Source organism: Bacillus rossius, chromosome 5, assembly GCF_032445375.1.
Source record: "Bacillus rossius redtenbacheri isolate Brsri chromosome 5, Brsri_v3, whole genome shotgun sequence".
Taxonomy (NCBI): domain Eukaryota; kingdom Metazoa; phylum Arthropoda; class Insecta; order Phasmatodea; family Bacillidae; genus Bacillus; species Bacillus rossius.
Window position 1 is genome coordinate 67648458 of NC_086333.1, and position 21234 is coordinate 67669691.

The following is a 21234-nucleotide window of genomic DNA, read 5'->3' on the forward strand; positions in this document are numbered from 1 at the left end:
TTCGCTATTCTCTACCTTGGGCTGCGGTCCGCTCACTTGACTCAGGTGGGCCATGGCTAGGGGTGTTTTCCGTTAGCGGAGCCGAGTACTGACAGGTGCAGGTCGGGCTTTAGGTTGGCCTTCGGCCGTACGATGTCAGCAGGAATTATCCCATAGTGTGGAAAAAGATTCATTGCATGTTTTTCATCAGTAACAAGTCTACAATATTTTCTAAAATTAAAAATTTCACACATTATCACTGAAATACCGAAACAAATACCACCTCGACATTCAGGATTCAAAACTGTGGATTGTTATGTTAGCATTTCTGCGTCTATTACGTGATATGCGCATCATGGTGTCTCAATAAGCGAGTATTATTTCATGGGAGTTTTCGCTGCTGAGGTTTTATTTTCTGTGATTGGCGATTTTATCTGCTTTCCGCTGTACTGAGTTCTGTATATTGTAAGCAACTGACATGTATATATGCCTTGAAATTAGATTTCAATCTACTCAAGGGACTTTTTCGTTTTCTACCGCCTTCTTAGAGAACGAAGCAACGCTTGTATATTTTTTTGTACTTGTAGAAAATACTAAGTAATTTTCTTTGTAATTTTGATGTTTTATTTCTTGAACCTGTCATTTCTTGAACCGGGTGTACAAGTACGTTCCCCACGCGCATTAAAATCGTGAGCCGCCACTGAGGAAGTGGGCTGCGCGTGTGACTAGTCGTTTCGGGACAACCGTTACGGCCAGAACGGGCAGCACTATGTATAGGGCTGTGCCGTAATAAATTCATCAAATATCCTTCAGAAACTGTGTGTTCTTCTTCAGGCGTCCCGAGTGGCCATAACAGCTCGGGGGGCCCTACTGCGTTAACCCCTGCCTCTAGCCACAAGGCCGAACCCTCCCTGAGATTTCGAACCCAAGCAAAAATCACGTAAAAATCATAGGAGGTAGTGGGGATGGCGTCAGGGGGAAGGGGGGTCGCGCGCGGCGAGACAGTCAGTGTCCTTCAGGAGCTCGGATAGGCCAGCAGCCTTCGTGCAACGCAGAAAAGATTATAACTAATGAAACTATATGTCGGTGAAAGCAAGAGTTGATGGTTCTGCCGTCGTCCCAGTAACGGAGGCTGCGTTAGCGGGTGAGCCTAGTAGGGAAGTCGGCTGGTTTACTGTTCGGTCCAGATGGGCGCAAAATTAAATATTTTATTTCACATTATAATTCCATAGTTTTTTAAAAAAAAAAGCGAAAATTAGGATGGATTCCACGAATTACAACTGTTTATAGCTTCGCACAAGTCCTCGTTTAATAAAACGGCTGCCGATCTGATACCTTACAGGAGTTCAGTTAGGACACATTTTGGAATATGTTAAGGTACGGCAGTTGCCCAACAAGGCAGTGCATATTCGCTACCTTAATCAAACGTCTTGGAATACCGCCCTAAGGGCGGTATTCCAAAACATTCAGGTAAGGTAGCGAATAAGCACTACCTTGTTGGGATACAACTGTAACCTATCTCGCAGACTGTATTCCAGAACGCGTCCCAATCCAATTCCTGTTAGGAAATGAAAAAGCAACTGTTTTAATAAACTGTGCCCTGTACGAGGCTAGAAACTGATTTCAATGCATTCTAGCGGATGTTTGGCAACCATCGATGGATTTGCTACGCCAAAATCCTACAGATAGCAGCACTATCATGCGAATTAATTGGCGTAATTTTAATTTTCTCAGGTAATTTTAAAGTTGTTGATTATTTGTTTTTATGACCATTTAACTATTCAAATATATTCCAGAATAGGTTTTGCTATTATAAAGTTTTATTTGACACACTAGGTAATTTTAAAGTTGTTGATTATTTGTTTTTATGACCATTAAAGTAGTCAAATATATTTCAGAATAGTTTTTGCTATTATAAAGTTTTATTTGACACACTTAGGGCCGGTTTCACCAAGCAGGTTTAATTTTGTTACAAAACGAGATTTACAAAACTAGATTAAGTATAATCGTAAGTTTAATTCCGACGTGTGTTTCACCATCGTTACACAAGTTTAAATTAATCGAGATTTCTAAAACTCGATTTATAAATGCCTTCCACATAAAAACACCCATTACCTAGCTAATATACCCGAATATCTGTCGGAGATACCCGAATATGTATTTTTTTCCCCTCTTGTAGATGCAGCTTTTGGCCGAGCGTAATTTATGGTGGCCGCATTAACCTAAAAAAAAAAACTTTTTATTTTTTTGAAAAATTAGTAATATCGTGGAAATTGTCATATCGCATATAAACATGATTGGCAATGGTGCAGTTTCAGCTGTAATTAAAGAAAAGCTACAAATAAGTCGAAATCTTTCGCCACATGAGAAGTCAGTTTTGTTAGATCAGTCTATGTGCAGACTGTTTCGACAGACGGAAATGGGTTCTGAAGTCCACTTCATCATAGTTTTCAAAATAATTACTCCTTTCGCGAATTGTACGAGGTCGACGCAAAAGAATAAAATCATCTCCATCCGAATATTCTTCAAATATAACATTGTAAGCTGCTCGAGCCATTTGTTTACATACGTTAAGCGAGATTAGCTGCGCAAACTGGAAGAACTTGGTCAGTTAATATAAAATCTCGCTTTACTCTGGAAAATCGAGATTACGCATGTGGTGAAACGCACAATCGACTAAACGAGTTTATATTGAAACTAATCGAGATTAATTTGCTTAAACTACTTTGGTGAAACCGGCCCTAAAACACATTATACATCCCCCGATTATAATTAAAATGACTATATATGAGTTAATGGCGCCAGATGCGATTCAGCCATCTGGGAGAAATCAACGAAAAAGTGAGCTCTGCGCATGCGCGTGATTTTGGCAACGAAACGGCAACAGATAGGACACCAAAAATCAGTGCCCTAAAAATAAGGTACTGGCCGTGTCCTATCGTGCACTTGGAATATGGTTAGGGTACAGGTATCGCATATTCAACACCTAAACCCTTATTTTTTTGTCTTGGAATACGGCCCTAAGTGTTGTTCCGCTAATTAAAAATCACTTAATTAATCACAGCAATTTATGATGCGTGAGAACTGTTTGGTGGTGTTGGCATATGGACGTACCTGGGAAGGCACTCACCGGCGTCAGCTGCTCGCTTGACTCACATAAAATGTGCTAGGGGTGCGTTCTGTTAGCGGGGTTTAATACTGGCGGGTGGAGGCCGGGCTTTATAGCCTTCGGAGGGACGACGACAATAGCAACTTCCTTGTGTGTGATGTGATTAGTGCTTGAGCTGATGTGTCAAATACGTGAGTTTGGAAACTGCGGTTGCGCCCATACCACCAATTATTTCAGATCTGCTTTCAGTTAACTGTGACTGCTCTCAAGCCACCAATAGCAATGTAGTTTCCTGTAAGACCGTTATTGATACCAAAGAATCAATATCAGCGCACTTACTTTAATTTTATGGTCTTATGGGATGCAGATAATTTTTTACATCGAGAACCTGACATTTTTTTGAAATCATAGTTCCCGATAAACTTAACGCCAATAGTTCTTAAGTATGAGGTAGACTGAAACTCCTGTTCCTACCGCAATAAATACAAACTTTCAGTAATAAGTTAACCGAGAGAATTTAGGCGTTGTTATGTTGGTTGAATTCAATTCTGTGACGTAATTGGTACGTGTTTAAGTCTACGGCTGCTACTGGTTGGGTTGCAGGCTTCAACCCCTTCAACCAATCGCCTTTTGTTACGTATTTCGTCTGTTCACATTTGTTTTGACGTTGGTCGTCGGGTTTTTACTTCACAATGTTACAGTGCGTTAATTTAATAATTTGTATGGTTTGTTTTGTGTTGATGGGAACAGTGGAAGGTAAAACGTTAATTGGAACAAATATTACTTTAGTACAGCCTTTAAATATTAATCTGACTTTATACTTAAGTTTGTTTACCGGCATGATACATTTTGGTATGTAACAAATGTTTGTATTGTTTTGCAGGCAGAGGAAACCAGTACGTCACATGTGGATCTGTAATAAAACTTCTGAATGTTGGTTACAAAGTTCGGCTTCACTCTCATGATGTTAAATATGGCACTGGAAGTGGTCAACAGTCGGTGACAGGAATTAGTATACAAGAAGATGTCAACTCATACTGGGAAGTAAAGGCTGAAACTAAAAAGCATTGTAACCGAGGGTAATGTATCGCTGCTAACATTATTCGATAGTGGATATTCTTATTATTATAAATTCTTAGTGAATACTTAAATATTGTTAAATTTGTTTTCAGTGACATGCTTGTCATCCAGAAAGAGCTGAACTTGCATTTTAAGTTTTTTTAGGAGATAACTATGAAAGTGAAAGTTAGGCCTTAATTACAATAGCCCGTCGACTCTGTCCGATGTCCGTCGGCAGCTGCTAAGCAATTTACATCACCACTTCATCCATCTGTCCAAATATTTTCCTAAATCAATGCTGCCAACAATCCATGTATTTTTCTCTCTGAGATTTAGCTCAATGTTTATGATTTAAGTTGTGTTCCTGTACACATTGTATTGAATTCTCAGAAAAATTCTATCATAATTATTTGTTTGGATGTGAGTTTTGACAGCTGTTATGTTGCCATGAAGAAACTCCGCAGGCCTGTATTTTGGTGACAATTGACTGGCGCTACCAAACTATAGATATAATTCATCTATCCGTCAAAAATATTATAAGTTTAGCAAAATTTTTATGTACAGATGGATGAAAGTTTTTTGGGCCCTCTTATTGGCTGCAAGTCAAGTGATCGATGGAAGTGAGGGGCTATTGTAATTCCGGCTTATGACTTAGTAGGGTAAAATATCAATAAAATACACATAATTTAAAATCAATAAGTTAATCTTTAAGCTGGGGTTTATAAACTTCGCAAGAGCAAAAGTATACAACATGCAACACACACAAAAAAACTATGATACCCAGTTTATTAAAGAAGTAAGTCACAAGACGTCACCAACTTGAAACTGTAAAGTCTGAATTACAATAGCCTGTTGCCTCCGTCATTCCTCCGTCTATTACGTGATATGCGCAAAAAAAAATCCGTCCATCAAAAGTTTGGCAAATTAATACTTTTAAGGAGAGACTGATGGATTATATCTGGGGTTTTGTTGTGCCAATCAATTTTCTCCAGAAAACAGGCTTGTGGAATTTGTATTTGTTTGTTCAGATGTTTTGCATAATAGTATGACTGTTAAAACTCACTTCCAAACAATTTAATTATGACTTATTTTAGTGAGGATTTGCTAATACAAAATGTACAGGAACATGACTTATATAATAAACATCAAGATAAATCTCTGAGATAGAAAACATGGAGGTAATTATCAGACAGTGTAGCTTTTTAGAACATAGAAAAAAACAACTGGAAAACGTCCAGTTTTCACACACTATACACGTTCCTAATTATACTCCCAAGGGATGGTTTTGGTATTTATTTACTTGGGCGGTATTTCCGAAAAAAAATGTTTAAAATCCGAAAATACCTTTATTTTATGCTCTTCAACTTCCTCTTTTCATTAAAAGTGGCGGAGGTAAGAAATTCCAAATACTTTAGGAGATATCGAATTTTTAAATTTCATCATATGTAGTTGAGCGGTATTTGCAAAAAAAAATGTTAAAAATCCGAAAATACCTTTATCATATGCTCTTCAACTTCCTCTTTTCATTAAAAGCGGCGGAGATAAGAAATTCCAAATACTTTAGGAGATATCGAATTTTTTATTTTTGCAATACAAGACCTGTGGAACCATTCGAGCGGCGCCGTTTTCGTTATTTTTCCGTGTTCGTGAATACGTGAATCGTGAATGCGTAATTAATAAAATGGTTGATTAGGTCAGGTCATTTACATTATTAATACTTTCAAACTAAGCCGACATTAAAAATTATTTTGTGAATTAATTTTAATGGCTGTTTAGTTTTAAAATATTTATAATGTAAACTGACCTGACCAAACAAACCCGGACAGAGGGTGAACAGTAAACTAAAATGGTCGATTAGGTCAGGTCAGTTACATTATAAATACTTTCAAACTAAGGTGATATTAAAAATAATGTGAATTAATTTTAATTATTCTTTAGTTTTAAATTATTTATAATGTAACTGACCTTACATAACAAACCCGTAACAAAGGATGTACAGTAACAACTCACGTAATTTTTTTGTTACTTATTACTTGCGCAACAATATCAAAATAACAAATAAGACTTTAAAATTAGAAACGTTAAAAACTCACCTAAGTTGGAGGCGGTAATTAAACACCGTTTTAAACAATAATTGAACTAAATAATCACGTATTAGTTCATTTGAATTCTGGCCTATCACGAACAATCACGTGACATCATTATCCAATAAAAAAAAAAACAGATACTCGTACGTAAACAAGAAACAATTGTGCACGCAGGCCACAGGAATGCGCTGGTTTTGTGCTGAAATTTAAAAATTCGATATCTCCTAAAGTATTTGGAATTTCTAATCTCCGCCGCTTTTAATGAAAAGAGGAAGTTGAAGAGCATATAATAAAGGTATTTTCGGATTTTTAACATTTTTTTTCGCAAATACCGCTCAACTACATATGAAGAAATTTAAAAATTCGATATCTCCTAAAGTATTTGGAATTTCTAATCTTCGCCGCTTTTAATGAAAAGAGGAAGTAGAAGAGCATAAAATAAAGGTATTTTCGGATTTTTAACATTTTTTTTCGGAAATACCGCCCAAGTAAATAAATACCATGGTTTTGTAATTCTTACTAGTTTGTGAAAAAAATTAAATTTTTTTTTCTTACATTACAATACCTGTGCTTTTACGTTGCTGGCTGCCATTCATTGTTTACCCGCAATATATAGGAATATATGTTTTCCACATACTTTAGACGTTACAGAATTAACCTTAAAAGAAGGTTTCTTAATTCCTACTGGTTTGTAATAAATAAAAGTTTACAGCTTACATTCATTACAATCCCTATGTATTCATGCAGTCGCTGACATTCATTATTTACCCATGTGGTTCTTTTTTAAAAAAAATTTTGAGAACTTTAATGAAATTAGGTTTTGTAATAATAAAATTTGTTCGAAAAATGACTGTGTTGCTGTTGTAAGGAATTTTTAATGCTTATATTTTATGGTTGTTGTTTTATTAAAATAAGTAATTGTATTACGAAATGTGTTTGTTTTGTTACATTGCATTTTAAGTACGTATTATTTTGAGTCACGTTGTGGGAGCCAAGAATTATGATTGTAATTTTAAAAAAAAATCCTTTTGACGTGACGTCTAATAAATCGATGAACACCGGCTGCACGCACGAAAAAGGTGTCCCGTTACGCACATTGTCCCATTATGCTGTGTCCCATTACGCTCATTGTACGCTTCCGCCGCATCTATCTCTCTTCCACTCGATTGGAACAACCATCGATTTGACTTTTTCGAGGCACATTAAACTTGAAACACTCCCATTTGTTTCCTACTTTTCCTATCGTCCTATCCTTAATATAATAACACAGTTTGGAAGAAGTTAAATAGCAAACATGTATAAAAGTTATAGTTAAAATAATCTGTTCGTTAAAGTAATAAACATATTTGAATTACATAATGAGTGCAAATAAAAGTAAATTTATCAATTAAATTGTAGATTTAATTTCACTCCTTCTTTGTATCCATACAAAATAGTGATAATTCAATAAAAATATTAAATTTCATTCATAAAGGTATGCAATCATTTCATCACTGTTTTGTTATGTCACGTTAAACTATCGTCCGTAAACCGACTTTACAGACAACCAATATTTTTTTTATTCAACTTATGATTGTTACTCATTATTATATGGAATTTTTTTTTAATATACAGAAACTTCTAACGTACTGAATTAAAACAGCATGTATCATAAACCACAGGATCAAGCCATCAGGATCATGCTATCATTATCTTTTGATGTAGGTACAGAACTAAAACAGCAAGCATCATGTACCACAGGAGCAAGCCAACTGGATCATGCTATCAGAATCTTTTGACGTACTGAATTAAAACAGCAAGCATCATTTACCACAGGATCAAGCCAACAGGGTCATGCCATTGGGTTCAAGCCTTCAGGTTCCAGGGATAATATATGAAATGAAAGAATTATCATATTTTTTATTCTCCATAATTGGCTACAGTTGTACTAAAGAAACAGATACATGATCGCGGGTAAACAATGAACGGTGATGGCAGTGTGAAAACACAGGTATTATGTAAGCTTTAAACGGTTATTTTTTTACAAACCAGTAAGAATTAAGAAACTATCTCTGCAGGGTAAATTTATGGATGTGTGTAGTGTGTGAAAACCATGTTATCTGATTTTTTCTTTCTGTTTTAAAAAGCTGCAATGTCGAGTATTGCCAACATGAATAGTTGGCAGCACTGATGTGGGAAAATATTTGGATGGGCAAATGAAGTCATGTTGTAAATCGCTTGGCTAACTGCGTAATGTTGACGAATGGAAGAATTAAAAATTTGGACATAATTTTCTCCTAACTTCTTTTCATAAACAATTTTTTTGTTTTCATAAAAATGTGTGAGATTCATAAAATTTTTATTTAAAAGCTTAATTTCTCACTGTGCTAATTTAATAAGTCGATACATGATGTGTGTGATTAAAATGAAATTGTAGCCTTTTACACATTACATCTGTATGTTTTAACATTTTTCGAACACTTTACTTCAAATACAGAAGGTGGCAACACTAGCTCAAATGAAAGTATCTGAAAGTTAGCAGTTGCTTGCATTGCTTATTTACAATTTTTTTTTTGCATTCTCTTATTTTTAGTAGTTTATGCCTTTTATCTTCTTGTACAATAAGCAGATGTGCCTGCCAACCACAGTGCCGTTTTTGTAGATTAGATTAGATTAGTTGGTAGGCCTGCGGTTGGGCTTACGCCCAGTGGCTAGGAGCTCCACCCTATCTACTTTATTCTCCCAATTCCTGAAGCCACCTCCCTAAGTACATCCATCATCCTCTTACATTAATATAGTTAGTTGGTTTGAATTTGGATGCATTTGGAATTCTCTTGATGCACATTTATAAACACACTGAATCACCACTTTGTCCTTCATAAGTGATTTCCCAGAAAATAGGAAAAACCTGTATTTGTTCTCTGGAGATGTTACGACTCATGGAATGTTTACTTAGCTGTTTAGATTTAATAGGTCGCATGTACCCATAAAGGAAATAAAAATTAAACAGCTAGTTTTTGAGAAAATTCGATTTTAAAGTTGGACAAAGTGGAGTTTGGAAATATCAAAGAGACAAAGTGGTATTTGGAACAGTACATGTTGGAGAAAGTGGCTAATGGAAACACATATTTTCTTCTCGATATAGTAATGATATTTTATTGCACAGTTTTAAACACACAAACAATGAAAAACAAAGTAACAGTTGTAAATTAAAAAGAAATGTTGAAAAATCTTGCCACAATATATGAAGCTATTATGACAAGGTCGTAAAAAAAACAACATTAAAACAATACATTCGTAATTAAATTAAAAGAAAACATTTAAACCTTAGCCCCTATTCAAGAAACAAGAATAACAATCAATATTAATGACGGTGTCAGCAAATAATCAATTTCACCAAATCAACAATGTTTAATTGAATGCTACACATGCAGTTCTTCAGATTCTTCCATTGGTTCGTCTTCTGCATCACTTTCATTTTCAATGATTGTATGAACACTGTCAACACTTACTGACTGATATAATTGCAAGAAGAAGTTCAGGTGGTTTTCAGATTCTTTCCACTGGCTCCCAAAGTGTTTACACAAAAGATTGTTAATGTCCTTCAGCTTACTGCCTTTAATCTGAACACCAGATTCCAGAACCTCGGGTGTTAAATCTGAGATTGTAACACCACACTTCAAAACACTTCGCCCTTGTCCTAGGTCTGTTCTATAAAAACACTCCCCTCGAACGAGAATCAATGCTGAGTTCTTGCACGATCTCGTTAAGATAAATCTCTTACACTGGGAAAATCTAAAATGCTATGACTGTGTTGGTTTTATTACACGAGTTACAGCTTCCTTCCAGTCAAAAAATTTAAAATGTTCTGTTGGACGAAGCAAAGTACCATGATTACTCAAAATTGTGTAATATTCATCAGGAAGCACAATTGTGTCAACTTTGTTCAATTCTCTCTCTATTCTGCCAAATATTCTATCAGGTGGAATGTAGGAGTGACCTGTGACGGGAAAAAACAACAGAACTTGCTGTACGTGTTGTGGAGCTTGACTGAGCCATTTACTTGCCATTCCAATAAGGGTACAGTTTTTATTTTGACCACTACAGCCATCAGCAAAAAGACGAACTGTAGTAATACCCGTAATATCTGTATTTGTTAATCTATTAAACACAGCAGAGGTGATCTGGTTACAAGCTTTTGGGAATTCATTTTCAGACCATGAATAAATGAATGTGTTTCTTTGATTTTGTGGGGATTTCGATGTTCCTTGGCATACTGTGAAATTATAAATATTTAATTGACGACTATTGTAGCTAGCTTGATCAGGAAGTTTTGGCAGGATCAGATTTTTCTGACAATCGAATGAAAATGTCAGTTCACCCGGTTTTTCTTCTTTGAGTAACTGATAAAACGCATTCGCTCTTAGCTTATGTGCTCTCTTTGCTAATATCAAATCATTTACAACTTTGGATTTTCCACCTAACCTAGAGGCTTCCTGAATTTGATGATTCAGCTGTAGGCAATATGAGCACATGTCCGTTGCTGGTGTTTTAAAATTTATGTTAAAGTCCTCTACAAAGATTTTTCTGAAAATATTCATACTTCACTTTCAGTTCACTATCATTGTTGATACCTCGCCAGAGTTTCTTGATCCTGAGTTTACCAGGAAGATAAAATATTTTAGAATTCTTTGACCTGCAGTAATGAGACTCAGCAGCATGCAATGATTGTATGTAGCCCTTAACCAAATTTCTTTGTGCAGTGTATTTCTGGGAAGGTGTATCACCACCTCTATTTTCAAAGAGAGAAAGTCCCGTAGTAAGGTGCATTTTAGTTAACCGTTTCACCCTGTCTTTCCCTATGCCAAGAACATGCACAAAACAATTTTGACAAACCCTTATCAAATGCGTGCCTTTTCCTGATTGCAAATGGGGCATAACAAACTTGGAACATACTTGTTTCTTCTTGTACTTTTTACCTTCTGGACGAATCCGCTCTCGTTTTGGTGTTTCACTTCGAACAGTAGCTCAAAATGAATTTGTCTTGATCTATCTTGTTATCTGGCGAATAAAAACGTTGTTGAAACCTTCGGATGTCTTGCATTGTTAGCATATTGCACTGAAACACATCTCTGGGACGATTTTGACAAGATGGCATTGTTGGTAGTTTCTTGGAAAAATGCCTGAAACAAGTGAAGCATTCGGTACAAGCCATAAGCAGACAACATTGTGTATGAGATACCTAAAGACACAATAAATTACAAATTCTTTAAACACCAATTAAATGTTCAATAATACATGAAGTAAAATTTACAAACTATAAAATATCCATAGGGTAGTTGAACTTTCAATTTTGCAAATAAGGTTAGGAATCTTACCTTTCCTTTTCTTTACATTTTTTTTGCCATTTACTAGGATCACTGAGTTTCTTACGGCCACGGTTTATCTCTGCAGGAACTATTGGGATTTCCATGGCCTCCATTTCATGATTCATATTCCTAAGATAGTTTGTAATACTGTCTAAAACTCTTCTGCTAAAAGCAAACAGATGCCCTCATCACTTGATAATAGAATACAAAACATAAAACACAACAGCTGTTGCTATAAGTCATCATAGATAACACAAAACACAGTGAAAACGAGACCAAACAAAATAATAAACAAGACTTTTATAGTCTAAACATGAAATACAGACATTTGGGGGAACTAGACAAAGCTGGTTTTGGAATATTATTCTGTTCACCAAAATGGCAGCCATTACACAATGTCTGGACAAAGTGTGTTCTGGAATGCAAAACAGATGTGGACAAAGTGTGATGGGAAGTGTGATGTGGAAATAAAACAGAACTGGACATAGTGGGTTCTGGAAATGTTTACAGTTTTACACATCAATTTTCTAAGGGACAATGTCGAGTTTGGCAATTCTTTTTTGCGGATTCCCATAGATATGACTACAGAGAATATTCTTGTGATATTATCTCAATTTTTTCACTTTTTGGACAAAGTGGTTTTTGGAAATGGTCAACTCTGATGTGGTAAGATTTTAAATTTCCCCTGTAATTTTTAGATAGAGAGATTTCTAAAATTCCTTGTACTAAACTAAGTAGATATTAGGAGACATGTTTTTCAATTTATAATTACTTTTATTGAAATAGTGTAAATAAATTTTAATGAACCAAATATCAAATCTAAATATAATTTGCAATAATTTTCATTATATATCTTAATTTTTTTTTAGTTAAAACACACATTACGCAATTCACCCAACATCTGCCACATAAGCAGTTCACAAACCTCCCGAAGAACATCCACTAGCACACAGTCAACAATAAAGTTTATTATTTTTATTATTTACTTTATTATTTATGCTATTTTAATAGCCTAAAACCACAATAAACAGCAAAAATTCCTGCTCACTGCTTAGTGCTACTATATCCATCTGGCTGTTTTCTGTCCCAAATTGTTGTACTTAAATTAATTGTATATATAATTTTACAAGCATACTAAATAAAGTTTATTAAAGTATGAAATGACATGTCACTGCAAAATATCAAATAGGCAAATTTTGTCTGGATTGAGCAAATTGATCTTGTTACTTTTGAAATTTGTGGCAAATTAAAATTTATTTTTCTCTATTTTGCATACTGAATTCACAGCAAATTAAAGTAATAAAGGATATTATTTAGTACTTAAATCATATCTGCCTGAGGGGCCGATGGGGGAAGTGGTGAAATTTATGAAAATATATGTGTACACATGTGTACTTTTCATCAGGAATCTTCAGGGAATAAGTAAGGGTGTGAGTGAATTAGACAGTTGTAATTATTTATGTCGTCAAACACAGTGCCAAGTAATTTGTTCCTTATTGCTTGATGTGATATGGCTAGTTTTTGTTTGTTGTATTCCTGTGACGAACCGAGGTTTCGGTAATAAAGTGCATATTTAGTTAGTAATCTTTTTTTCCCCACTAGCAGTGTCAATATTTGTAGGTGAAGGGACACACTAGGCGAATGCTTGTACCGCATGTTAATGCTTCGGTTTTCATGTTTAAAAAAATCCTTATTAAATAATTCCAGGTAGATGGCCCCCTTTGTTATGTCAACATGTACCATCCACACAATAATTAATTTGTGAAAAGTAATTGTCTAATTGTATTAAGTATTTATAAGTAAAGCTTGTAGGTTTGTAAATGTGCTATAGAGAAAGTTGCGGAGGTTGATATTGACCTTGTTTGTGCAGCGAACCTATCAAGTGCAGGGAGGTGATAAGGCTACAGCACCTGGGGACGTCCAAGAACCTCCACTCACATTACTTCTCCTCGCCGCTCACCGCCAACCAGGAGATATCTGCCTACGGGGATGACCGAGGTACTTCATTTGATGCATTCACAGATACCTTATTTAATTATGATTGATTGATACGTGAACGCTCGAAATTGGGCTTTCACCCGGTGGCAAGGAGTCGTCCCTTTTCTCACCCTTCCCTCCTCCCTCCTTTTAGTCATCTCCTCAGATCTCTTGCATCTCTCACCCATAGCATTCCTTCATCCAGCCCATTCCATTCCCTCCCCGTCCTCCTGAGGAAAGCATTCCTATCCTCTTTCTGTTCACCTCCATTCCCTCTGGAGCTTCCACCTGTGATCTCTCCACCCTTTATACCCTCCTCTGTATACCTTAGTCCCCAGCTGCCCCCCTTTTGTCACCACCGTTATCACCTTATACAGTCTGACTAACCTTTCCACCCTTCTCCCTTGTAATGCTGCTCACTCCAGCTCCTTAATAATTTCCGTCCGACTTATAGAACAATGATGCATCCATTCATTCGTGAGCTGTTAATATTGTATGCGTGATTTTATTTTTGAAAACTATTTAAATTGATTGAATTAGTCGTAGGTGTCAATTCGTTTGATGGCTGTCGTTTGTAAGGTTTGATTTTGATACACAATGCTTTATCAGTGACCTAAACCTACATTTAGATCATTGTACAGTTTTAAATTGTATGTTTGCATGTCATAAGTCATATGGACAGTTTGCTGAAGCAATGATTAAAATTACTCTTTTTATTTTATTTTGCAGCCTAAGATTGCTGACGAGTACTATGTACTTCTCACATGTCCTTTCGTACACCTTAGGCTTAGTTTTTGTAGCAATATTCACTGGCTAGTTGAGTTAAGAGGTGAAATAAAACTTAAGTGTTTATCGTTGCCCTCTGTGTTTCAAGGTTGCTAAGGTCAGGGAATTTCATATTCAAAAATGTGTGTAGCAACCCTGTGTTTGTAATATTTTGGAGGTGTGGCAAGCTTGTGGATTGTGCAGGGGAGGGCGACACCGGGGACCACTGGATGGTGGTGTGCAGCGGCGAGTACTGGGACCGAGAACAGCCGGTCATGCTGAAGCACGTGGACACCGATGCGTGAGTGTTGCGTGCCCCCCTGGCGACACGTGGCTGTTTCCTTTCTGTAGCACATGCACGTAGACGTCTCACAGGACATCGGGCACAGTAGACAAATACACCTGAGATGCTGGATTTTGCTCATGTAGCTAACATCGCTAACACAAAGAATAGCGTCTTGTGTGGATGTAGCTTTGTGTCATTTGAAGCATCTATCATCTATTTGATAGGTAAATTAATCAATTAAGGTCGCCAGACACTTTTGAAACACAAGACTGGAATGGTATAATTCACAAACAATGAAATTTCAGTTTTTAAAATCAATCAATATTTAAACAATGTAATTACTGAAATGAATATGTAGGTAGGTACGTACATGAACTTGCCATGATTACATGGATGACCAATGTTACGCAATCCCTGACAAATGTACTAAAGATTCACTTCTTAAGAGTCCAATGTGTTAACTCGTAAGTTATAGTTGATGTTAAAGTTTCACGATAATAAAATCCCAGGTCATTAATCAAATAGTAGTCAAAAAATGATTAATTTAGTTGGTTGACTAGCCAAAACAGTAAAACAACCATGAGAAAGCTCTTAATTCAGGAACACGTTGGATAGTACGAATGAATTTAAATGTGGCAACAGCAGGCAAATTTTACACTTGCACTTCATTTACATAAAAATATCAGATTACGAAGTACATACAGTAAAACCTTTTTTGTTGTGACCCCATTTATTGCAACCACCTCTATTACAACCCGATTTTTAGGGACCGTGAAAAAATTGCCGAAAATCCGAAGAAAATCGGACAGAAAATAAGTTTCTTGTGGTGAGTAGCGTGTTACTGCGTTTCTCTTGCCCAGTGCTGTACTGCCGTAGGCAGCGCATATCTAAAAATAGATACCACTTCCTGTCGACCGCTTTCAGCGCTTGACAACCCCCATTCCACGTCCCTTTGCCGGCAGGGTGCAGATAAAGGTTTTTGTGGCAACATGTTTACCTTTAGCTTTTTGCGAGTGTCTAGTGTGGTACGCAGTTAAGGCAAAGCTACCTGCTGAATTTCTCTTGATTTTGACTGGATGCACGCCCGCCTGGACTTGTTTTAACTGCTGCAGCGATGTTTATTTTGACAGCTCAAGCAACTATCTTTTCCCTTGGGTTGACAGAAAAAGGTCGCTTCACCCAGCATAAAAAAAAAAGGCTACGCCACTTATTCCCCACGCAGGAAATACACTGGCTGCCGTCTGTCTCCCCCGCATTTATCTTTCTTCTAACATTCCATGTCTCGCCTCTCGCGCGAGCGATAACGAAGCAACCACGCATTGGGCCGTTTTATGCTTTGTTTGGTGACAGCAGGGGGTCCAACTTTATTTTATTTGGTATATTCCTTTTCATAGGACCCTTGCTATTAAAATACATTTATATTTAATTTTGAAAGCTTGTAATTTCTTTTCCAGAGATGACTGAACTCGAACTTGGTGTGAAAAGTGACATATTTTAACATACTTTTTTTTGGGTGTGTTTGGTGGGGAGGGAGGACTCCGAAAATATTTACAATGATCTTACCCCTCCCTCACCCCTTTAGTACCCCATTCATAATAGCCAAATTTTACGGGACAAGGGAGGGTGAAAAGAGCATTTTCTCACTCAAGGTTTTTCAAAGGAGAGCGAAGTTTGGGTGTTATAAACGAAGACACTAGATGGTTTGTGTGTCTGGGAGGGGTGAGCTTATGCGTCATGAAGCTGCTGCCGCCAGCTAGCCGGGCGAGCTTCGTGTGCGCCCACTCGCGTTGCAGAACCTACCGCTGGCATATTTTTAAAGGAAATGTCCCATTTTTTTTGTTATTCTTACATGAACATTATTGGAAGTATTAAAGCAGACACAAAAATACGCTGTGTGTTAAAATTAACAGATTTTAATGATCTTTCATTTAGTTTTATTTTTTTCTGATTTTCACATTTTGGTCAAAATGTCCAATTTTTTGACGGTTACCAAGAATGTATTCGTAAAATCACTGCTTCGTTAAATCCGGGGTTCACGACATCGGGGTTCTAGTGTATTTAACTACGGCACGCAGGAAAACGTATATGTAAACTAACCAGTAAAAATAAACTGTCTTTTGACATATTTTCTTTAGAGGTGGCCTGTAGGGCGACGGACTTGTAATGAAGGTTGAAGTGGGTTTAAAGCAAAGCCGTCTAGCATTGTGAGAGACAGCATTCTGCCATTGTACGGCTGGTTTCTTAGCGATAAGCGGTTTGGCAGGGAGGGGGGTTGAAGTCAACTGAAAATTTCGGAAAACATCTATTACGACCCCTCCTCTATTACGACTCTATTCCTGGGAACCGTGAGGGGTCGTTTCAGAGAGGTCTGACTGTATACAAAATCCTTATCAGTTATAATATGAAATAATAGTGGGTTCAAGTTTATTTTTTTTCCTTTGGACTGTAACACCAGCCCTCTGCTCAGGTCGACGTCTCACCCGGAGTCCCTGGGTACAGCCACGGGGGATGGTGACAAGCTTGGCTCCAAGTCCTCGACGCTAACCAGTTTCACTTAGTGACTGCTGATTCTAGAACAAATTACTGGTGTTATCTTAAGATTCTGTTTTGTGAAAACTGAATTTCAGTTGGTGGCACAGTCCAAAGTATTTTTTTAAATTAATTCCTCCACCTTATTAGTATTAAAATCTTTGATTAAAATAAAATACATATACTATTTTGTCCTGTACTCAACGATTCACAGTTCACAAAAGAATATTCAGAGCACGATGAATATCATATACAATATTTTTGTGGGAATCATGTTTTGAAAATTTTGGTGATTTTACAGGTATTTGTCGGCGACTGGTAGATCATATGGCCATCCAATAAATGGCCAAGTTGAAATAGCTGGCATTTCATCGTCGTCGTCGAACAACGTTCAGTGGCAAGTGAAAGAAGGGGTTTTCATTCATCCTAGCGAATTCAACACTCATCACGTCCACACTGAATTGTAGCAAGAAGTCTGTTGAGATTTTTTAAATACCTACTTTTGAATGGGTAGGAGTTGCGTGAAATGTTTATTTGGTGTATGAGCCGTGTTCAAAGTATCAAAATTAGTTTTGTTTAAAATTTGGATGTGTATTATTTATTAGTTATTAACGAAAGAGCCAAAATAGTTTAACTATTATTGCTCATGTTTAAATGGATATTGAAAGGCACCTCAAAAAAAAACATACAAATTACTATTACTACTATGTTGATCATTCCTTAGGAAGGAATGTATATTGCAGCGTAGCAGCATAGCTGCAGCATTGTCATCTTTGGTAACAGTATTTTTGTGTGTTTTATTGTTTTTTGAGCATATTTTAGTTATCAAACAATATTTTGACTCTGAAAGGCTGTATTTTTATGTGAAATTAGGATAATTATTTCTAAAATTATTTTGAATGTAACAATGAAGTTTTAATCACTTCCTATTTAGTTCTATTCATAATATTGTTTATGAGCGTAAGTGTTATCCACATTGCTGCAGTGTGTTTTGTATATTTATTGAATATATAGTTTTGAAACCAATATTTGTTGATCACTACAAACTACTTGCGGTTCATTCGCTTTAAATATTCGTCATGAAAACTAGTTTTAGAAGGGTGGGTCCTTTTCCATGTAAAATGAATGAATTTTTTGTGGTAATTATTAGTTAAATATTGGTTTTTGAAACTTCAGCATATTTGTAGATTTCGGTAGACTTATTATTGAATGAGGTAGATCAAGTTAATAGGCTAATATCACCTGTGATCACGTCATGCGCCTGGGGGTTAAAGATAGATCTTGAGCAAGGGTCAAACTCCAGCCAATTACAGTTGAGCAGCATTTTTTTCCTCTCCTCACATTTGCATATGTTTTCGTGACAGATCAGCATCTTCCTGCAGTGAGAGTTGATTGCGTGCTGCCATGTTTGTTGTTAGCAAGCCTTACAGAACAGAGTATGAAATAGTATGTCTGCATGTTGAAAGAGGCCTGCAAAGATTTGTTAGTTTCAAGTGTTGTTGGGGTCGAACTTAAGAGTTTATGAGAGTGGAAAACGTGGCTGACATTGCAGTGAGCCATTGGGTGTTCAGGGTGCAGCCAGTTTTCCCCCATCCACTCAATTCGTCACTGCTCCATTCACCTCTCATCACGTCTCGTCTCCAACAACCTTGACATGAGACGTTTAGTCCTTATTCATTTGTTTGTGGATGAAGATGCTGGTCCAGTTAACAAAATTTATAATTATGCTCCCACGTGAAATGTTTTTTTCAGCAATGTGTAGGCATATCTCTATATTTATTGATGTTTAACAGTCATGTGCCTAAAATTCCTGTGTTTGTGTTAATGTGTAGATTTATTATTCAGTATTAGGGGCATGTATTTTCTGCGAAAAGATTTCGAGACTATCTGAGAGTTAAAACACTGTAGCATCGTCTGTGTTTTGTGATTGGGAGAATTTCTTTCGTCTACTGTTAGAACACCAATCACAGTAATTCATTGTGGAAGCAGATGCATCCTGATTGGCATGGTCAAACAAGGCAATGGCTTCTCTTGCACATGGCTGCCAATTACAAGGAAGAAACCGCTGGCCCAGGCGCACCAATTTGCAGTCTAATGGGCATTCATTTTTTTTTTCATGAAAAATGCTTGGCTCTATGCCTTGGTCTTTGGCTTTGTCGACAGGTCAGAAATGGTTTTAAATTCTGTACGAATATCATAAGGATTAGCTTCAAGCTCTTTTTTATGTATATTATCCTGTCTAGTTTAATGAGTATATTTGAATTGTTAACTGTGGCCATACAAAATTCTATTAGATTTTGTTCTGTAAGCCATGCTGACAATGCTTCATTGACCTTGCATCATTTAGCATCATCAATGAGTAAGAGTCTACTGATTCTTAAATGCCACCAGATTGTTAGATTTTCATGCTTATGACATATGCTGGGCCACTCTGATGTGTTTTCCTCTTGTGTTAGTTTTGTAAGGAACGAAACAATTGTCCTTCCTTGAATGTGAGATAACCATATAATAATTAATAGTAACGCTGCAAGTTAATCTTAAGTAAATGGTTCTTTTTAAGGAATCATCTCACAAATTATTTTTCAAATATCCTGTGGAAATTAAATGGAAAACAAATTGCTGTACTTTTATTACTCGGTGGGTCGCAAACTATTGGCTGCTTTTGAATTCCTTCTAGGTTTGGTTTCACCCTTCATATTCAATTTTTTTGTTTTTCGATCATTGCATATTTGCGTAAATAAATTTATTGATGATTAGGTTATAGAAGCTATTAAGTATGTTTTAACCAGACATATAAACTCAGAAACGGAACTTTTAGTGAGTGACCATGATACAATTAGTTAAAAAAAAATTAGAATTTGACTGAACTGACTTTTAAAAAGGGCAGAAAAATAGTTGCACATATCTGGCGATATTCGATACACGGAACACAATGCAGTGTTTATGTAATGGAAGATGGTGAGAAATTGTCACGGATAAAAAATTATGGCACCTGTAAATGAGGTAACAAGCATGGGAGATGAAACCAAGCCTTTAAAGGACCCTTTGGCCTGAATGACCCTAAAAAAAATTAATCTTAAAGGATGTTTGCTATTTTTGTTGATCTTTCGAATAGTTGAAAGAATCCTTGCAGAATCCAAAATGCAGCCTTATGTGAAAGGACAAGTCACTCTTGACCTTACAGCAACCTTGTAGTTTTTAAGGGGATTGTGGTGTTCTCTTTAGTAGAAGTGTGACAATAGTCGGTAGTTGAACCAGCTTTGAAACATGTACAAATTAAAAATTGCTTGTAAATAAATTTGTGAAGAATCTGTGAGATGAACAGATATCCACAAAAAATGTACATACTTGCTAGTTTCTCACGAAATGCTACATTTAAATGAAAGGAGCCATTGGTTAAGGTTGCATCTGTAAAGGAAGCACCATTACTATTGGGAAACAGCCATGGTTTTTAATTTACTTACAAAAAATTTAAGTGTTTTTAAACTGTTACTTTTTTTTTTTGTAAACCTCAAGCCAAAGAGTAAATGATTAAAATTTGTTCGCCTGTATTGAAATAGTGTATTCCTCTGGCCCCAAACATTTTCCTCTGGATGTGGCTTCAGTATTGGCTGATAGAACTGTTAGAAGCAGCTGGTTTAAGTGCCACGTTGGGTTATTTTGCAAATGGTGACCCAGTGGACACTCAAATTTTCCGAAATGAAGAAATGTAAAGTTGCAATTAGATGCTGCTGCACATTGCTATTAATGAACCTTCAGTGAAAGGCCTTTAACCTGACGCATTTGGGATCATGGTCCTGCTTGATTAGTGATGTTGCTGTATTATCGAAAGTCAGTAAGAGATTTAACAGGAATATCAAACTGTGAAGTGTAACATGTCAGGAAACAGGAAACACTGTACTGAAATTAAGTACACCAGTTACGATAAACACCTAGTGAACTAAAAACTACAGCATCTGGTGGCCAAGATCGATTACAGAATGCCCGATTTAAAAAAACCTTTCTTTGTTGCTGCAGAAAAAATAAATTACACTTTAAAACATGGACATTCAAAGTAATGAGATTTTATGCCAGCAATATGTCGGCAAAGGAAAA

The 21234-nt window shown here is 36.4% G+C and overlaps 1 protein-coding gene across 1 annotated transcript; it reads left to right on the top strand.

The window, feature by feature from the left end:
* The first annotated feature begins 3654 nt into the window (after positions 1 to 3654).
* On the top strand, positions 3655 to 20690 carry LOC134531949 (stromal cell-derived factor 2). Its single transcript, XM_063368041.1, has 5 exons — positions 3655 to 3844; positions 3972 to 4167; positions 13453 to 13580; positions 14529 to 14625; positions 17441 to 20690. Exons 1-5 carry the CDS (start codon positions 3781 to 3783, stop codon positions 17604 to 17606), a joined length of 651 nt encoding a protein of 216 aa, XP_063224111.1. The 5' UTR covers positions 3655 to 3780; the 3' UTR covers positions 17607 to 20690.
* The last annotated feature ends 544 nt before the right edge of the window (positions 20691 to 21234 follow it).